Consider the following 18276-nt stretch of genomic DNA (forward strand, 5'->3'; position numbering starts at 1 on the left):
CAAGGAAATGCAGCAGTGCTATTTACTATTGGTTTTACTGTCACTTTTTGTAAGCATTCCTGCTGCTTTTAAAAGGATAGTGTTGCTGTTCATTGCTTTTGCACCAGAGATAAGACCAAATCCAGTTCCATTGCTGCAGTTGCCTTGAGGTTTTTTTGCCATAAGATAATACTGTTTTAACACTGGATCTGGAAATCCAATCGCCCATTAGCCATTTGGAAATAATGACAAGCTCCCTCAGTTACGGCTAAGATCACTGGACTGCTTTTAAACCGCAGCTGTGCAGAGTACTGCACTTGATGCTGATTCTGTTCCGATGAAATGATTCCAAACTATTGTCACTGTTGGGTATAGGTAGGGAAAAGTCTGCTACCTAATGGTGTGTGTTTCCAAAAAGTACAGATGTGAGCGTATATATTCATGTAAACAAAGCAGTTAGGTAGGACTTTGGAATAACATCTTCAGATTACCTTCCCTAATAATTCTCTTCGGCCTGGCATGAATTGCCATATAGAATACTGATTTTGGAAGTCTCTGTGTTAGGAGAGTTAAACATTAGGATTGTTGATGCTTTACAAGTGAGAGGGAAAAGGTACTTCGGGTGGAATAGGAGATATTAAAACAGGCATAGTTTTTTTTTTCAGGGTTCCTTATGAGCCTGAAAAAAGATACATCAATTTAAGAAATCCAAAAGTAATGAGACTTTTAAAATGTTAGCACTTATTATTTTAGCCTTACACAGAAACTGGAAGATTCAGGCTGTTTTGCTAGTGGAGAGAGAGAGAGATGGCATTCACACTGAAGGTTTGAAATCCTTCTTCCAAGTCATTTTTGACACATGCACAGTTCTGTTAAACTCAGATCATTATGGTCATACTTTCACTTTTAACATAGTGTTCGTTACCACTTTTATAATAACTGTTTGTTAATCCTTAGTGTCTGCCTATCTGTCTAAACATCTAAATTTACCTTGAATTGTTTTAGGCTATTAAGTGCAATTTTACATGTGTACATTTTACATATAAATATTATCTTTCAACACAGAAAAAGCATGCTTTGCATATCTGCTCCGGTTGCTGCTTTTGTTCAACATGCTGTTCCAGGCTCTTTTGCCCTTTACTTTACTTTACTTTCCTTTTTCATTTGATAGGCATTTGAGAAAGAAGAGATTGAACCACTGCAACTTAAGCAGCAGGAGGTAAATTGGTTGGGTCAAGGCCTTATTCAGAGTGCTGCTAAAAATGCAAGTACTGATAACCTTGAGCGGGATCTTGAAGACATTAATACAAGGTGGAAAACTCTCAATAAAAAGGTACTAAGCTATGTTTTCACTGTAAATACTTGTTGCTTTTACTGGGTTGGATAACTCACCACAAAGTCACTAAATAGTTGCTAAATAGTAGTTCCTGCTGTGTGCTGCATAATAATATGTAATCTCCAAAGTATGAAGCATCACCTAGGCTTCAGTAGCCACATAGAGCTCCTGACCTCACAGGCTAATATTTATCACATGGACGCAAAATGTTATTTTAAAAATGACACCTATCAGTAGCATTACATATGGTTTTGGAAATAATTTGGAAAAATATATTTGGTTTGAACAGGGTGGTAATATAGTACCTGTCTACATCTCTTAAGGTGAGGGGTCAAATGGCTGCTCCCATAGCTGTACTGTGATTGTAGGAAAACATGTTTCTCCTTTAGAAGATAGAACAAGAATTGCTCTGTTAATGCTCTGCATCTAACAGAGTGTACTAAAAGTCAAACCTCCTAGGCCAGTCGCATTATGTTATATTAATATTTTTTTCAAAGAAATTATTACTATACTTAGGAATGTTCAATGTTCATGCATCAAATGAGAAAGGAATAATTACTCATTATTATTAAAATAAATATAAAATGTTTATCATATAATGAATATAATAACGTGATAAACTTACATAGAGAGAATACCAAAAGTTGGGATCCATTGACAATTTATTAGATTAAATCTTCAGATAAATGGTTGATGGGGCCTGATTTTGGTATTCTCTGTATGTATGTTTATCATGTTACTTATTGTTGTGGCCCGCCAGCGGCCTGCGCGGATTGTGGCTGATCCCGACGAGGCTGGTGTGGTGTGCCAGCAGCCGGCACACCCGGCGCTCGCGTCGGACAGCGAGGAGGCTGAAGAGGATGTGGTGCCAGAGGCAGAGACTCAGCCTGGGCCTTCAGAACCTCCAGAGGCTCCTTCAAGTGGAGAGAGTGAAGTGGAGGAGCCTCTCCTCAATGCTCGAGCACGCAGGGCTGCCAAAGGCAGGAGTGGCTACTCAGGAGGAGGAGGAGGTCTCCTTGAGAGTAAGGCTTGAGAATAAGCCTATTTAAGTCACATGTCGTTAGTAAGTTTCTTGCTAGAAACAACTTGTAATTATCATCAGAGCATTTTTGGTAGAGTCTTATCTTGCTTTCTGGGCTGGTTGCCAACCTTTGCCGGACTTTGGTTTATTCTTGCTATTTAATAAATTTGATAAGGACCGTTGGTGTGTGTCTATATCCTTGGGAATCCGGAGCTGGGGCAGAACACTTATATTATTATAATATGATGAGTATTTTATATTATAATAAATAGATATTATAACAAATCTTTATACATTTATTATGGTCTTAAGTTTAATGTTTATTAAAACTTTAATCATCGCATTCCTCCAAAGCATCTTTTTTTTTGGATTTGAATATGAAGGATTACATTGTGTGAGACCTTTTATGTCTGCTGATAACACATAAAGTCAGATAGTATCATTTCAAAAATCTTGGAAAATATAAGAAAGTCTATCCTAAACAGACCATTATTTTATTGATGGGAATAACAGTAAGTACAATGGCATTTTCTGTATCATACTGATTGAAGACAACTGAGGAGACACTTTGTTTACCATCCAAGTATTGATGCAAAATTCAAGAGAAAGAGAAGACACTGTGAAGATTGTCTTTCCCATTCTAGATGTAGAATTAGGTCTTTTGTCTTGATGACTGACAATATTACAGTTCATATATTGTGGAGATGATTTTAAATAATTATCTAAGTACAGGTAGTTCTTGATTTATGACCACAATGAACCCAAAATTTCTGTTACCAAGCACGACATTAAGTGAATATTGCCCCATTATGTGACCTTTCCTGCCACAGTTGTTAAGTGAATCATTGCAACTGATAAATTAGTAACATGGTTGTTAACTGAATGTGGCTTCCCCATTGACTTTGCTTGTCAAAAGGTCGTAAAAGAATCACATGACCCTGGGACACTGCAGCTGTCATAAATACATGCCAGTTGCCAAGCATCTGGATTTTGATCACGTGACCATTGAGATTTTGCAGTGGTCGTAATTGTAAAAAATGGTCATGTCTGTGCCGTTGTAACTTCTAATGGTCATTAAATGAATGGTTGTAAGTCGAGGACTCAAATATTGTCACATCCAGGAAGCATCAATAAATACTGGATCGAATGCTTAATTTTTAGGTTGCACAAAGAGCAGCACAGTTGCAAGAAGCATTGTTGCACTGCGGGAGATTTCAAGATGCTGTTGAATCTATTCTTAGCTGGTTAATTGATACAGAAGATCTTGTGGCCAATCAGAAGCCCCCATCTGCTGAATTTAAAGTTGTGAAGGCCCAAATACAGGAGCAAAAAGTAAGTGAAAGTTAGTTATTTATCTTTCCCCCCCCTTTCATTGTAGAGCTAGAGATGGAGATACTTAGAAGGAAATGCAGCTATCCTTTCATGCACTGTGTCCACTTTGAATTAGGATAGGGAGGTAGGCAGAGAAGAATTTGATGGGAAGGGATAATAGCTCCTCCCCCCCCTTTCTTTATGCTGTTTTAAAAGACAGGGGAATTTGTTTCACCTCTGGGAGGGGAGGAAACATAGGCAGGGAGGACAGAATCCAGAGTCTACAGGAATTTATCCATCACCAGCTGCATTTTAGAATGTTCCATGCTTGTTTATCCAGTTAGAAGTACCCAATCAGAGATTTCAGAAATGAATAAGGTCTCCCCAGAGGTTCTTTAGAAGTGAATACCAAATTATTATTTCAGAGTAACAGCACAAGTGTTTTGAGATAAAAGCAACTGATTCAATTAACTCCCATTTGGATTTTTTTTTTTTTTTGCCTTACACTCATTCTGTAATTTGAGCCTTGCTCCAGGCATACCACATAAAGGATTTTACACTACTTTTATTAAAAAAATCCAAGGTGCATGTTACCTAATTTATTTTTTGTACATTTACATACCATTCTATCCCGGAATATGAGAGAATAAAAATGGAATTTCCAAATAGTCCCTATCAAGGCACTGACAAGACCCAGGCTTTCTTAGCTCCACTAATGTTATTTCATTACTCTGGAGTGCCCTGGATGGATTTTGGCATCATTTATGCACTTGAATATAAATAAGAAGGGAATGGTCTACATAATAAGAGCCACAGTGGTACAGTGGTTAGAGTGCAGTACTGCAGGCTACTTCTACTGATCACTGGCTGCTAGCAGTTTGGCAGTTCCAGTCCCACTGGGTCAAGATTTATTCAGCCTTCCATCCTTCCAGGGTTGGTAAAATGAGGACCCAGATTATTGGGGGCAATATGTTGACTCTGTAAACTGCTTAGAGAGGACTGTAAAGCACTATGAAGCGGTATATAAGTCATCTAAGTGTTATTGCTATTGCTATAATCAAATAAACATTGTTCAATCCACAACTCTATTTTCAGAATCAGCCCTTCGAAGAGAAAATGATGAGTATGTTGGGGTCAGGATTAGCAACTGGCAGTTTTTGAACAAATCTTAGTGCTGGGTGAAAGTCAGCTTCCTGAATCGGCTATAGGGGGGGCGGGGAGATGACCTCCATTTATGGCAACAAAATTTGCAGTTTTTTTTTTTTAAGATAGGAGTAGCACCTTTACTTTTTTGTTTCACCTTTTTATAGTTTAATAATAGAATAGTAAAATGTCTACTTGACAGAAAAAAATAAACGCAAAGAACGGTATTTATATTGGAGCTACCTACCACAGAGAACTGGCTTACTCATATTTAAGTAGTATGTAGTATGCAAAGTGCAAAACATAACCATAACCTTCAAAATAATACAGATACTTTATTTCCTCCCTTCCCAAATTCTACTGGCAGCATTGAAGCTTCTACTACACTACCTTATCATGGCAGAGCATGATAATATTCATGAGAGGGATGTGCAAAGAATGCCAGGAATATATGCCAACATTATATACTGTTAACAGGGTCACCTCTAAGTCATGAAGATCATCCTAAGAAGGTGCCCAGCTAAAGCAAGCAGGCCACCCACATTGTTGCAATAGCAATGTATAAAAATAATGGGGATGGCAGATCACTTTAGTGAAAGAGGCATCATTTCATACTGCATGAGATAATGCAGTGGTAAACCGCTTCAGTATTTGACCAAGAAAATCACATGAATAGACAAGATAAAGTGATTGATGTTATAGTTCCAGGTAATTGACTTCTCAGGTTGGATGGTACTCAACATGCTACCGAGGGAAAGCTGATGACCTATTGTACAATCACCAGCTAAAGAGAGGAGGGAGTAAAGAGGTGAGCCAGCATGAAGTTACCTCATGGGAGGAAACATGATAGACCAGATTAGTGAAACTCTATCTACTGGGTCCCAAGGGAAGGTAGCGAGTCAGGCGAGAATAATGTCAGGTGCAAGAAACCAGAACAACTTTGTGAATAGGCCATAGCAGTTCCTCTATTGTTGGTCACCTATATTACAAGAACCTTGCCAGTCTGGCTGCATTCCCTTGGGAACTAGTAGATAAGACATCACTAGTCTGCTCTGACATTTCCTCCTATATAGTGACTCCACATCTCTTTACTCCGCTTTCTCCTTTAGCTGGTGATTCCAACACATAATCTTTCAGAATGCTAATGGCATTTATGAGAAGTTCCAAGGGAGGTATGGCAAATTGAAGAGAGCTTTGTGAAAGCGGAGCCAACAACCACAGCAAAGACCAAGGAACCAGTGGTTCCTTGGAATGTCCCTAGATAAGGACAGAATGTCCACATGTGCTCCTAACAAAAAGCAACTACATGTGTTGCTGCTTCTTGTGAGGAGACAAGATAACAGTGGTTGTTCACGGGTTTGAGCATTGAGAAGTAATAGGATCAGTCATCTTGTTTGCAACCACAGGAGAGCCTTTTAAAGGACACTAAGTTCACAAAAGCATCACTTTTGGGAAATTGCCTATTAACCATTTTAAAGCTATTAGAGACTTTTTGCAACAACAAATTTGAAAACCCTTTATTCAGTGAATTTATCTTCAACTCTGAACAAGTGAAAAATGAATTACAAGCTTAAACATGTAAAAAATGGGAAATAAACAGCAAAACGCTAAATAAGATTTTAATCTAAGAAAGTACATGTGGATTAAGAGTCAAGATATATTTGGAATATTTACTTTTATTATAAGATTTTGGAATTAAATATAAAAAATAAACAACTCTTTTTTTTTTTTTTTTTTAATTGAAAAAGTTTTCAAATACAAATTTTTCCCCCTTTTTCCCCCCCCCTCCCCCCCCTCCCTAACCCCCCCTCCCCACCCTTCCCCCCCTGTGACTTCTTCGTAACAAAAAAAAAAACCCTAATTCATAACAGATTACTTACTCCCTCCTCAAAATACTGACCTTTACTTACTAAAAGTATTATAAATCCCCCTTTATCCATACATCTCAGAAAAGAAGAAGAGAAAAAAACAAAACAAAAAACAAACACATTATACTATAACTATTATAAAATAACTTCTAATTTAGCATAATAGTGTTTTATATCTATACATTATTGCAACAATTCAAAACCACCTTCCACTTTAAAACTATACGATAAGTCCTACTTTAATAACATTTCAAAGCGGGCTCCCCATAAAATCTAATTTAACATTTATTCCACTCTATCCATTTCCTCCACTCCCCTAAATGTATCACTTAAAAATCCCTTTTCTTAAACTAATCAATCTGTAGCTAGCTTATTCACCCACTGTCTTACAAATTTACCATACACAACAATTCTTGATATCTTTAATTCACTGCCCACACTACTTAAAAATATATATATATATATATATATATATATATATTCCATTATATCTAAATAAAAAAAGAAAAGACAATAACTTTAAATTTATAGTCCATATAATATCTTCTTGAAGTCTTTCCACTGGATTGTTAGAACCAACATCCATAATAGGGTAACATAGCTTGCTGATGCAACAGTTTATTCAAGGTCTCCAATCATATCTGCCCCCATCAGTAGTAAACATCTTCTTATATATATAAAAGTAAAAACAACCACCCGAGTGACATTATAATTATATTCCATATAATAATAATTGTGGGTTTCATCAGGATTATTAATTTCCATCATCGTATTGGGTAACAACCCGATCTTCTGCATGTCCCAATATGATTCTCTTGCCTTATAATTCAAAATAATTATAATATATTTATCAACACAAAAAGAAGTTTCAAAGTAGATAATTCAAAACCATCAATTTGAGGCTCTTTCCATGTCCCAAAATTACGGCAATGCAGAGATCTGCCACTATCCTCAGGATGATATTGACCAATGTGTCGCCTCCTCTATGTTTTCACATAATCATTCATATTTTAAAATCACTGGCTTCACTGTTGCTTGGGTTAGAAATTTCTATTTTTGCACAACCTATTTCTTTTTTGTTTTCTTTTTGTGGGTTTGACTTCCATCCTAATTTTTTGTGTCTCGCGTTTCTTTTTTATCCCTTGTATATCCTCTAATTGGTTTCCATGCTTGTCCTTGCCTTGATAAGTCATCACATTAAAATCAGATGGCACTTCTCTCGAATTTGTAGATAATCCAGCTGGGGTATCCGATAAATCCAAAGGCAATTTATCTGGTACAGTCTCTGTCTTTAGTTCCAGCTCCTTCTGCTTATCCTGTATTATATCTGAAGACGTTAAATTCATTTTCAACCTATTTTGATAAAATTCTTCCGCTCTTTCAACAGTATTTAACTGGTATCTTTCTCCTTGATATCTCAATATAATACCAACTGGGACGTCCCACCGGAATTGAATATTTCTCCTTTTTAACTCAGACACCAGAAAGCCAAATTTCTTCCTTTCCATTAATATCTTAGGTGGGAGTTCCTTGTAAATCCAAATCTTTCTTCCATACAATTGCAAATTAGAATTGAAGGAATTTTGCACAATTTTATTCCTAATTTCTTTATCTGAAAAATAGATTACCACATCTCTAGGCAATTGCCTTTGCTTGGCAGTCCAGGAGTTTATTCGATAAGCTCTGTCAATCCTACAAAACACTTCCTCAGGTTGAATCTTTAAAATCCCAGCTAGAAATTCAGAAGATATTTTCCTTAAGTCATCTCTGTTATTTTCCTGCAAACCTCTAAGTCTTATTGCATATTCTGTAAAATTATATTGTATCTTTAGAACCTCTTTTTCAATCCTCTGTTGCAGAGTTTCTACATTACCAGACTTTTGATCAGCATCCATTTTAAATTTTTCTTCTGAACTATAATCCTGAATATTTAACAAATCATTTTCAATTTTTTGAATTCTATTGTCCAATTTGTCTTGAATTTCATCCATTTTTGACTCTAGTAAATTAGCATTTATTTCCAACCGAATCATGAATTCTGACATTTTTAAAATTTTTTGCTGCAAAAAGTCAAACTTGGATTTCACCAATTCCTTAGTTTCCTGCTTAAATTTTTCAAGTTGCTGATTCACAATCTCATCCCTTCTTTCAATCTCCTCTAAGAGAAATTCTATTATATTAAAATCAGGTTTCTGGGACTGAAGAGTTAAAACTTGTTCCTTTAAATTCTTAGTGGGGGAATCCCCCCCACCTATTTTTTTGTCTGACTTCACAAGCCTCAGTGCCATGTTTCCGCCTAAGCAGGCTTTGTTAGAAGAAAAAAAAAAACAAGACAAAAGACTTCCAGCCAGCAACAATCAGGCCTCCAGGGGAAAAAGAGAAAAACAAAAACAGGAGCGGAGTTTTGTCTACAAATGTAGCCAGTGGTATTTATTCCGCTACATTGTAATAATAAAAAACGGAAGAACTTTCCCTCTCAAACTCTTCTCCAGCCGCGGCAGACGCCATTTTAAAAAAAACCTTTTTTCCTCTTTCTCTTCCTCTATTCTCTTAAGTAATTTTTAAAAGATAAGTAAAATACTTGCGCTTCAGTATTACAGGTCCAGCTCACATTTTCTTTGAGTAATCTGTCAAATTCGCAGGCTTGCTTTTGACGCCTAGCTCTGCATTAGCAGAGGTCTCCCAAAGCCCGGAGCAGCGGCTGGGGATATGGGGCATCTCATCCGCTCCATCCCAAAAGTAAAAGAAAAACTTTTGGGACTCTGCAGAGAGTTCTACCCACCCCTGCCGGCTCTATCTCCGTTTCCTCATGGGAACGGAGTTTTTTCGAGCCGCCGTTCCGTTGTGAAGGCGGCTCTGACAGGCTATGGAAGCTGACGATCCCAAAGGAACGTCTGGCGGCGGCCAGCAGCAAACAGGAAGTCAAAAATAAACAACTCTTCACAGGAAACATTTATTTTGGCTATTCTGGCAATTGCAAATGGTAGCAAAAGATAAGTGATGATTTTGGAAACTGATTACTACAGAGAAAGCCTGATCTCAGTTAATACAGGTACTCCTCGGCTTATAACCACAATTTTCATTGCTAAGCCTGATAGTTGTTAAGTTAATTTTGCCCCATTTTACAGAGTTTATATTGGATGAAATCTAGATTGAAATCTTTGGCACATCAAGTTGCAATGTTGCCACATGGAAAAAGAAAATCTTAACTTGCAAAAACAGAATTACAGAGGGAACATGGAATGTAAAATACATGAACATAGGAAAGCTCAACACAGAGAAAGATGAAGTAATTAATATAATTCTGTAGAAGTCAATCTGTGTGGTTGCTAAGAATTAGCACTAGCTTAATACCATGTTATCAATTAATACTTTATTTACAGTTATCAGGGGAAGTATCACATAAAAAGTCTATACACAAGGTATGGATAACAAAACAAGCCTCAATGTAGGCTAATATAACCCTAAAAACCTAATAAACTCAATGTGTATGAAACCCTGATGTATTTTGCTGCATTTTCACAAAATCCTTTCCTAAAGCTACAATTTTAAGGGCATTCCAAGAGTAAAATCTTTCTTACGATGATCATAGTAATTAGATAATCCTGAGAAAAATAAATACAGCTCAAGGCTTGGCCGTACGCTTAATTTCCAATTAAGAAGTTTAATTTATCTGGATTGTCTCCCAAGCTAACTTTCAGTATACACCCAGGAGACTCTCAAATATAGTTTTTCTTCTGCACAGCTGCAACTTGGCTGCTTGCTTTCCCAGACAGCCTGGAGAGATGATTCACTAAACACCATGCGGTGTCTTTTCTCAGAGGGTTGCCTTCAATTGTTTAACCAAGTACTTCTGTTTTCTGATTAGAACAATTACAGAGCATGCTTTCTATTTTGCCCTACATGCTACCACATGCTCTTGAACTGCCCATATTTTTATCTTCAAGAACAGAATAAGCAGGGATTTAATTGGTGAATCTGTGTGTGTCGTTTTCTCAGCTGTTGACAAATATGATTTTTGTAGGCCAATCTGCAACTAGAAAAAAAATGTGTTAATGGTTCTTGAAAGAGTTACAACTTGGTGTGACATAAACAGACAGTTGTCTATGAAAGTTGATTATATGTCTAAAATTGTTCCACTGAGTTACAAAGCCATATGATGGAAACGGTAAATGTTGAAGTCAAAGAGACACAAAGCGAAGAAAGCACAGGCACTTACTACTGTGAAGAAGGCTTTCTGAATCTCATTTTACAGGTTCCAGGTCCAGACACATTGACATTCGTTACCAAAACATAAAGCATTTAGTGAAAAAAGGTTTTGTCAAAATGCAATATGTATCTACACATGATCAAATTGCTGATATGCTCAACAAACCACTTCCAGCAGCTCAACACGAGTATCTGCGTGAGAAGATGTGCCTTATTTGATGATGAACTGATATTCGCTCAACTGGCAAAAGAAGGGGAATGTCACTGCGTTATTTTATTTACCAGCTGAGCTCATTATTTCTGGACTGTCAGACTCTCCGTAGCTTTGCCAACTTCTTATCAGTAAGCTACGTGTTTCCGCATCCACCCACATTCCTTCACTTGCTTCACACTCTTCTCTTTCCTTTGTTCTCCTGCCAGCAAGGTCCGTCTTTGGACCGGCAGGAAAATTATTTTCAAAAATGTAACAATTAACTTTTCTTAGTTAGTGAGGTGTTTTATTTTCTTTATAACAAATAAATGAGTTTTATTAGAAACCTTTCTCGCGTTTCTTTTAAGATTATTGACAACTTGGATTAAGCCACGACCCATCTCCTCTAAACCAGGGTAATTAGTCCCAGAGCCAAACATGGGATTAATAAATGCCCTGACACCTTGAACCCCACGGTTTATCATTCACAACCACTCCTCCTCAACCCTGTAAAACAACAACTGGTTTCTTGAGTACACTTAACAACAGATTACTCTATAATAAATTAGTATCTTAAGATATCATAACATTTGCTGTTGTATGTAATACAACTATTGTCTTGTAAAAAGGATGGATACGGGTCTTCAGCTGTAATCATATTATAAATAATTATTCCAAAGGCTAATGTAGGGAAGTTTGATGCTAGCAATTGATCATACAGGAATACTGATGGTCGCAGAATTGTGCTAAATCAAAAATATAAAGCCATTGCTACAGAATTAACAGGAAATGAATTGATAGAAAGGAAAGACAACAATGCAAAAAACGCAAAACAACACATCTGTAGGTAGTGTTCAGAATAACAACTACTTTGTATATCCAGGGTCAAAGAATGGTGGGCACAAATAATATTATACAAAGCCCTGTCAGAAGAGAATAATTTTAAAGTAAGAGCAAGTATTATATTGTGTTCCTAGTAAGAGAGTTCATCAGCATCTTTTGAAAATACAATGGCTGCTGTCATACAGAGAGCCAGGGAGATGCTCTTGAAGCAAATATTCAGAAATCATCATGTAAACAAAGAGGAAGGAAGCATTCCTTACATGTTGGGAAGGGAAATAGTATTAAGAAGAGTCTGAGGCTGACTTTTCCTTGATTCACTAGGGTATAAGAAGGTGGGGATGAAAGCACAAGCAGACATTGGGACATTTTGTTATTGTAGCCTATCTCAATAAAGCTAATTCTAGCCTTCCTGTGGTCGGTTTCCTGATCTGGTCTATCTCGAAGAGCTGTTGCATAACTTAATGGAATGTCCTATTCTGAAAGCACTATATTTCATAAAAGCAAGGAAGGCATGCTTATTTGTAGCCAACCTGAGATGTCAGTGTAATGTTGAAACAAAATTTAAAATAAAAATGGAAAATAATATGGTAACTCTACAGCTGACAACAGGATTTATTTAGTCCATCAGCGCTAAATAAATGAATAAGCTATTTATGCAATGGGAAGCATAAATGCTGGTCTGTCTGTTGCCTGCCATTTCAGAAGACAGCTTGCTTAAATCTTTCCCGTTTGCCGGTAAGCCAGACCTTGGATAATCAGCTTCTTCATCTTGTCACAGAGGCATCATTTCCTGGCAATTTAATTTTTGATTATTTTGTCTCAAGCTTCTCCAGAGATTGTTAGATGACCGCAAGCCTACTGTTGAATTGATCAAGCGTGAAGGGGAAAAAATTGCAGAGTCAGCAGAGCCGGCAGATAAAGAAAAGATCTTGAAACAGCTGAGTCTCCTGGATAGCAGATGGGCTGCATTGCTTGATAAAGCAGAAATGAGGTACTTGAAACATTTTCATTCACTCGTAGAGTAGGGAGCTCTTCTAGCTACAGCAAAGAAAACTGTGTAATTTGAAGTTGCTGTATAAGCATTTTTGTTCTAAGATGAGCGTTAACTTTTGAGGCTGGATGAGAAAATGCATTAGCATTGTTAGGACTAGAACTGCAGGTGAAATAAACATGATTTATCTATTCCCTCGGTTAATAAATAGACTGATAGCTAGAAGGCAGGCACTGTGGATTATAAAATGGGCATAAAGACAAGGTCTACTGCATGGAGGAGCTGGCAAATTAAGTATTATTTTAATAAAGGGTTGATATATTTTGCACCTGTGAGATTTAATTTAATACAATTCTAGCCTAGAGTAAAATGGTTCAGCAGATCTAACTAATCTGTGTGCAAGTAGTTAAATATCAATCAATGAATAGAGCTTGAAGGGACCTTGGAGGCCTTCTAATCTAACCCCCTGCTCAAGTAGGAGACCCTATGCCATTTCAGACAGGTGGCTGTCCAGTGATGAAGCACCCACAATTTCTGAAGGCCAGCTGTTCCACTGGTTAATTGTTCTCACTGTTGGGAAGCTTCTCCTTAATTCCAAGTTGCTTCTCTCCTTGAGTAGTTTCCATCCATTGTTTCTTATCCTTGCCTTACTTATTTGGAAAATAAGTTGATCCCTTTTTCTTTGTGGCAGCCCCTCAAATATTGGAATACTGCTATCATGTCCCCCCTAATCCTTCTTTTCTCTAGACTGGCCATACCCAATTTCCTGTAACCGTTCTTCGTATGCGTTTGTCTCCAGGCCTTTAATCATCTTAGTTGCTCTGCTTTGCACTTTTTCCAAAGTCTCAACTTCTTTTTTGTAATGTAGTAACCAAAACTGGATGCAATATTCCAGGTGTGATCTTATTAACGATTTATAAAGCGGTACTAATACTTCATGTGATTTTGAAATATGATTAACACAAAGTACAAAATGTTGCAAACTTTTGTTCTGTTGATGGAGCTAGTGTTTATTTTGATTACTTTTTATTATTAAGCCACAAAGTTTAATTTCTGATTTTTTTTTAAACTTTGTAAAGTCCGGAATCTTTTACCTGCATTTGATCCCTAAATGTTTGTTTTTCATTCTCTTGGCATTTTGTAGGCATCGCCAGTTGGAAGGGATTTCAACTGTAGCGCAGCAGTTCCATGAAACCTTTGAACCATTGGTTGAATGGCTAGCAACTACTGAAAAGAAGCTTTCCAATTCAGAACCCATTGGCACCCAGGCTTCCAAACTGCAACAACAAATTTCTCAACATAAAGTAAGACCTTAATGGGCAGCCTCTTGGAGTTACTTTTATAGTTTCCTCATTCAGAAGAATTGGAAATTCCTCCTCTACTTTCTTGCCTGAGTTTTTTTTAATGCATTTCTATATCACTCTAATTGCTTTATTCTTTTTGCTTTTTTATTTAGTTGTGCTCATATTTGTTTACATGATTTTGTTAAATTTTCTTTTCATTTTTTTTTTCTTTCTGCTGCTTTGAAAATTTCATTTAGACTTTAGAGGAAGACATCACCACTCACAATAAAAATCTACAGCAAGCAATTAATATTGGTCAAATTTTAAACACATTGTGCTCCAGGGAAGATAAAGAGATGGTTCAAGAGAAATTAGATTCTTCAGAAAGCCGATACATTGAGGTTCAAGAAAAAAGCAGAAGTAGGGCTGAGCTCCTGAAACAAGCCTATTGCAATGCTCAGATTTTTGGAGAAGATGAGGTTGAATTGATGAACTGGTTGAATGAAGTCCATGAGAAACTGAGCAAATTGGGAGTTCAAGACTACAATACTGATTTACTAGAGAAACAGCACGCTGAAATGCTGGTATTTGCCATTATTTTCTGTTATTTTTAATTTATCATCATTAATCATATTATTAACAATTTCTTTTGTATTTTATTAGTTATTTAGTTATTTCTTATAACTAAATCATGCATAATTTCTTTAGTTACCTCATGAACTCTTTCCTTTTTATTTCCCATGAAGAAAGAAATGAATGCATTATTCCTTAGCAACAGCAAGAAGTTATTCCTTATGAAATAGAAGAATTTTTAGTGACGATTTCTTTGATGTTTATGTGCTGTTGCCTTTTCTCTCTCATTTCCCAATTCTTAAATCGTTAAATTTCCTAGGTTCTTCAAGAAGAGATTAAGATCAGGAAAGATAATGTTGATCAAGCTATTCAAAATGGTTTACTGCTTCTTAAACAAACTACAGGTGAGAATGATTTATATCAGTGGCAAGTTAAATAACATCTTTTTACTTAGTATTTTTTTACACTGTAAAAGTAACATTGTCCAGAATAAATGTGCTAATATTTACAGTTAATGTACCAATTTTTTTAATGACTTGGTTATTATATACTTGGATATTGACTTGGATATTGACTTGGATATTGATTGACAGCTGGTTATAACAATATGGTTGAGAACATAAATTGTGAGTTGGCAATCTTTTTCATTTGGAAAATTAATTTCTCTACTTAAAAAAGTAAACATTTGAATTAGTGGTATCAACAGGATTTTAAAAGGGATCTTTGGGGAATTAAAACAGTTACAGCTAAGGTGAATACACTGTACCAAGTTTCATTCTATGTTGCATATCCTGACATTCTATGTCAGGAACAAGAAGGTAGCGATAATAAATAAATGAAAATCTAGTCATCCCTCATGGCTTTCTTATGCTCCAAAGCCATAAAATATAAAGCATAACTTCAAGGAGTGGAATGGTGATGATAATTCATCTCAGTCCTTATTGATTATCTTTTCCTGATGTGATGTTGGGCTAGGATTATAAATACCAGATTCCTGCCAGAAAACCAACATACCACCCTCTCCATGCTACTCAGACTAGCATTTGTTGCTTCCTAAGGTGTCTTTGTTTACGTCTTGACAGAAGTAAATGTTCAGTCAGTGAAAATGTCCAACCACAGCCGTTGTGAGGAAAATTTGTAGAGGTTTCTTTTTGTAACCACTAAAATTTCTCAGTCTCCTAAGTAATTGATGGAAACATTTTTTTAAATAATTTTTTTATTATTAAAATGTAAACAAAGATATAAAGTCAATACAAAGACAAACAAAACCCCCACCACCTACAAAACCCACACAACATTCTATATATATATACTTTTTGTCATCAACAGAATATATAGTATTTTACTTTACATATTAATGGAAAAATAGTATTAGATTCTTAATTCAAATACTTTAAACTAAAAATATACTTGCATCATCTCTTTATTCATCTCCTACTGTTAATCTTTCACCTTAATTTCTATCATCTACGGTTATGCTAATTTTCCTTTCTAGCCATTGGTACCATTGGTGCCACACAAGGTAATAGTCACTTTCTTCGTTATCCTGGAGTTCCAGCGTTAATCTATCCATTTCGGCACATTCTGTTATCTTTGAGATAATTTTATCTTTGGTTGGGAGTTGGTCTGATTTCCAATTTTGAGCGAACAGTAATCATGCTGCTGTCAAAATGTGTATAATAAGATATTTCGTCTCTTTGGTGTATTGTGCTGCTGTCATGCCGAATAAAAAAAATTCTGGGCTATCTTCTACTTATAGATTTGTTATTTCCTCAATGATCTTTTTTATGTCTTGCCAATATTGTTGGGCCTTCCTACATTTCCACCAAGCATGATAGTATGTCACCTTTTTTGTTTTACACTTCCAACAGAGTGAGGGGGCATTTGGGTATATTTTGGCTAATCGAGTCGGTGGTAGGTGCCATCTGTAAAACATTTTGATAAGATTCTCTTTATAAGATGTGGCCCTTGTCATTTTGATATTTTGTTTCCATAGTTTCTCCCAATTTGCCAATTGAATATTATGCCCTATGTCCCTAGCCCACCTTATCATGTTTTCTTTAACTGTTTCTTCTAATAATTTGTGTCTAAGAAGATAGTTGTATGTTTTGGTTATCATCTTTTGTTCTGCTCCCTGTAAAATCTTGTCCAAATCGTTCAGGTTATTCGAAATTCCATATTGTTTTTTGTCTACTCTATACCTTGAGTGTATTTGGGTATAGGGCCACCAATCAATATTTATGCCACAATTTTGAAGTTGATGTCTTGGGATAAATTCGCCTTCCTGGTTTAATAGATCTTGGTATTGCATCATCTTTCCTGTCTCGAGGGTATTTGGATGTATCAGCACCTCCATCGGGGACCACCATTTTGGTATTCTAGTGTAATGATTTTTCTTGATTTCCTGCCAAATCTTAAATAGTGAAGCCCGAATTATATGTCATTGGAAATACATATGTCGTTTGTCCGGTCCGTCCCATAAGAAAGCGTGCCATCCTCATGTTAGATCAAAGCCTTCTAAATATAGAGTTCTTTTATTGTCCAATTTCATCCATTCTTTGATCCAGGTCAGCCCTGATGCCTTATAGTACAGTTCCCATTCTGGTATTGCCAGGCCTCCTTTGTCTCGTGAATCTTGTAAAGCTTTGATCTTGATTCTGGCCTTCTTTCCTTGCCATAGATAAGTCATTATTGTTTTATTAAGGTTCTTGAAAAAATCTCTTCCCGGATGTATTGGTATTACCTGGTATAGGTATAATAGATGGAAACATTTTAAAACGTTTAGCCTCTTTCTAAGCAATCAAGAATTAGATGGCTCCATGGTTTTTGGTAATTAATCGGAAGAAGTGTTTTGGATCAACTACCTTCTTAATACAGTGCCAGCCTTTTTTCAATCCCCTGTGGAAGCCTGAAAAAAAAGCAGACTGCCTTAGAATAGAAAGATGCTCTGTTTTTGTGGGGTCCAGACACTTCTTTTTATAGTGTTTTTGACACATTTTAGCAGTCTGCAGAGTTTTACTTATTTTCCATTTATAGTTTCACTATATGTGATCTTGGAAATACTGATTATATTTGTCATGTTTTGTATTTTTAAATTATTGCTTTTATAAATGAAATCACAGTTCTGAATGGAGTTATATATCCATTTAGATATCAACCAATAGTTTAAGCTGTGGATCTATTGCATTAGTGTTTATTTCAGTCTTTTTCTGTTCCCCCTTTTCCTGGAAGAGGAGGAGGAGGGCTAAGTAGATGATTGTGATAGTGAATGTTGTTGTAAGGTTAAAAATGATTATATTTTTAAATTGATAAACAGGACCACAACCTCTGTAATAGAGAAAGTACTGTGGAAAAATTGCATTCCAAATGCACATAGCACATTCCAAAGGCAACATCTTATGAATTTTCTAGACTTTATTAAGTTTCCCAAACATAATAGTTTGAGTCTGAGAAGGGTGATTTGTGGGTGTGTGGGTGTGTATTAAACAATGTATTTATCATTTCCATCTGTTTTATTCCATTGAATTAA

The 18276-nt window shown here is 36.2% G+C and overlaps 1 protein-coding gene across 1 annotated transcript in view; it reads left to right on the forward strand.

The window, feature by feature from the left end:
- Nucleotides 1–18276, forward strand: part of DST (dystonin) — a 215528-nt gene that overhangs the window by 126628 nt on the left and 70624 nt on the right. Inside the window, exons 50-55 of the mRNA XM_070932929.1 lie at nucleotides 1151–1312; nucleotides 3498–3668; nucleotides 12725–12891; nucleotides 14036–14195; nucleotides 14432–14758; nucleotides 15067–15151. Of these exons, the coding sequence (XP_070789030.1) occupies nucleotides 1151–1312; nucleotides 3498–3668; nucleotides 12725–12891; nucleotides 14036–14195; nucleotides 14432–14758; nucleotides 15067–15151 (1072 nt within the window). The remainder of the gene's footprint in view (nucleotides 1–1150; nucleotides 1313–3497; nucleotides 3669–12724; nucleotides 12892–14035; nucleotides 14196–14431; nucleotides 14759–15066; nucleotides 15152–18276) is intronic.

This window comes from Pituophis catenifer, unplaced genomic scaffold (genome assembly GCF_029215685.1).
Source record: "Pituophis catenifer annectens isolate HBS135680 unplaced genomic scaffold, rPitCat1.0.hap2 SCAF_1, whole genome shotgun sequence".
In the NCBI taxonomy this organism is placed as follows: domain Eukaryota; kingdom Metazoa; phylum Chordata; class Lepidosauria; order Squamata; family Colubridae; genus Pituophis; species Pituophis catenifer.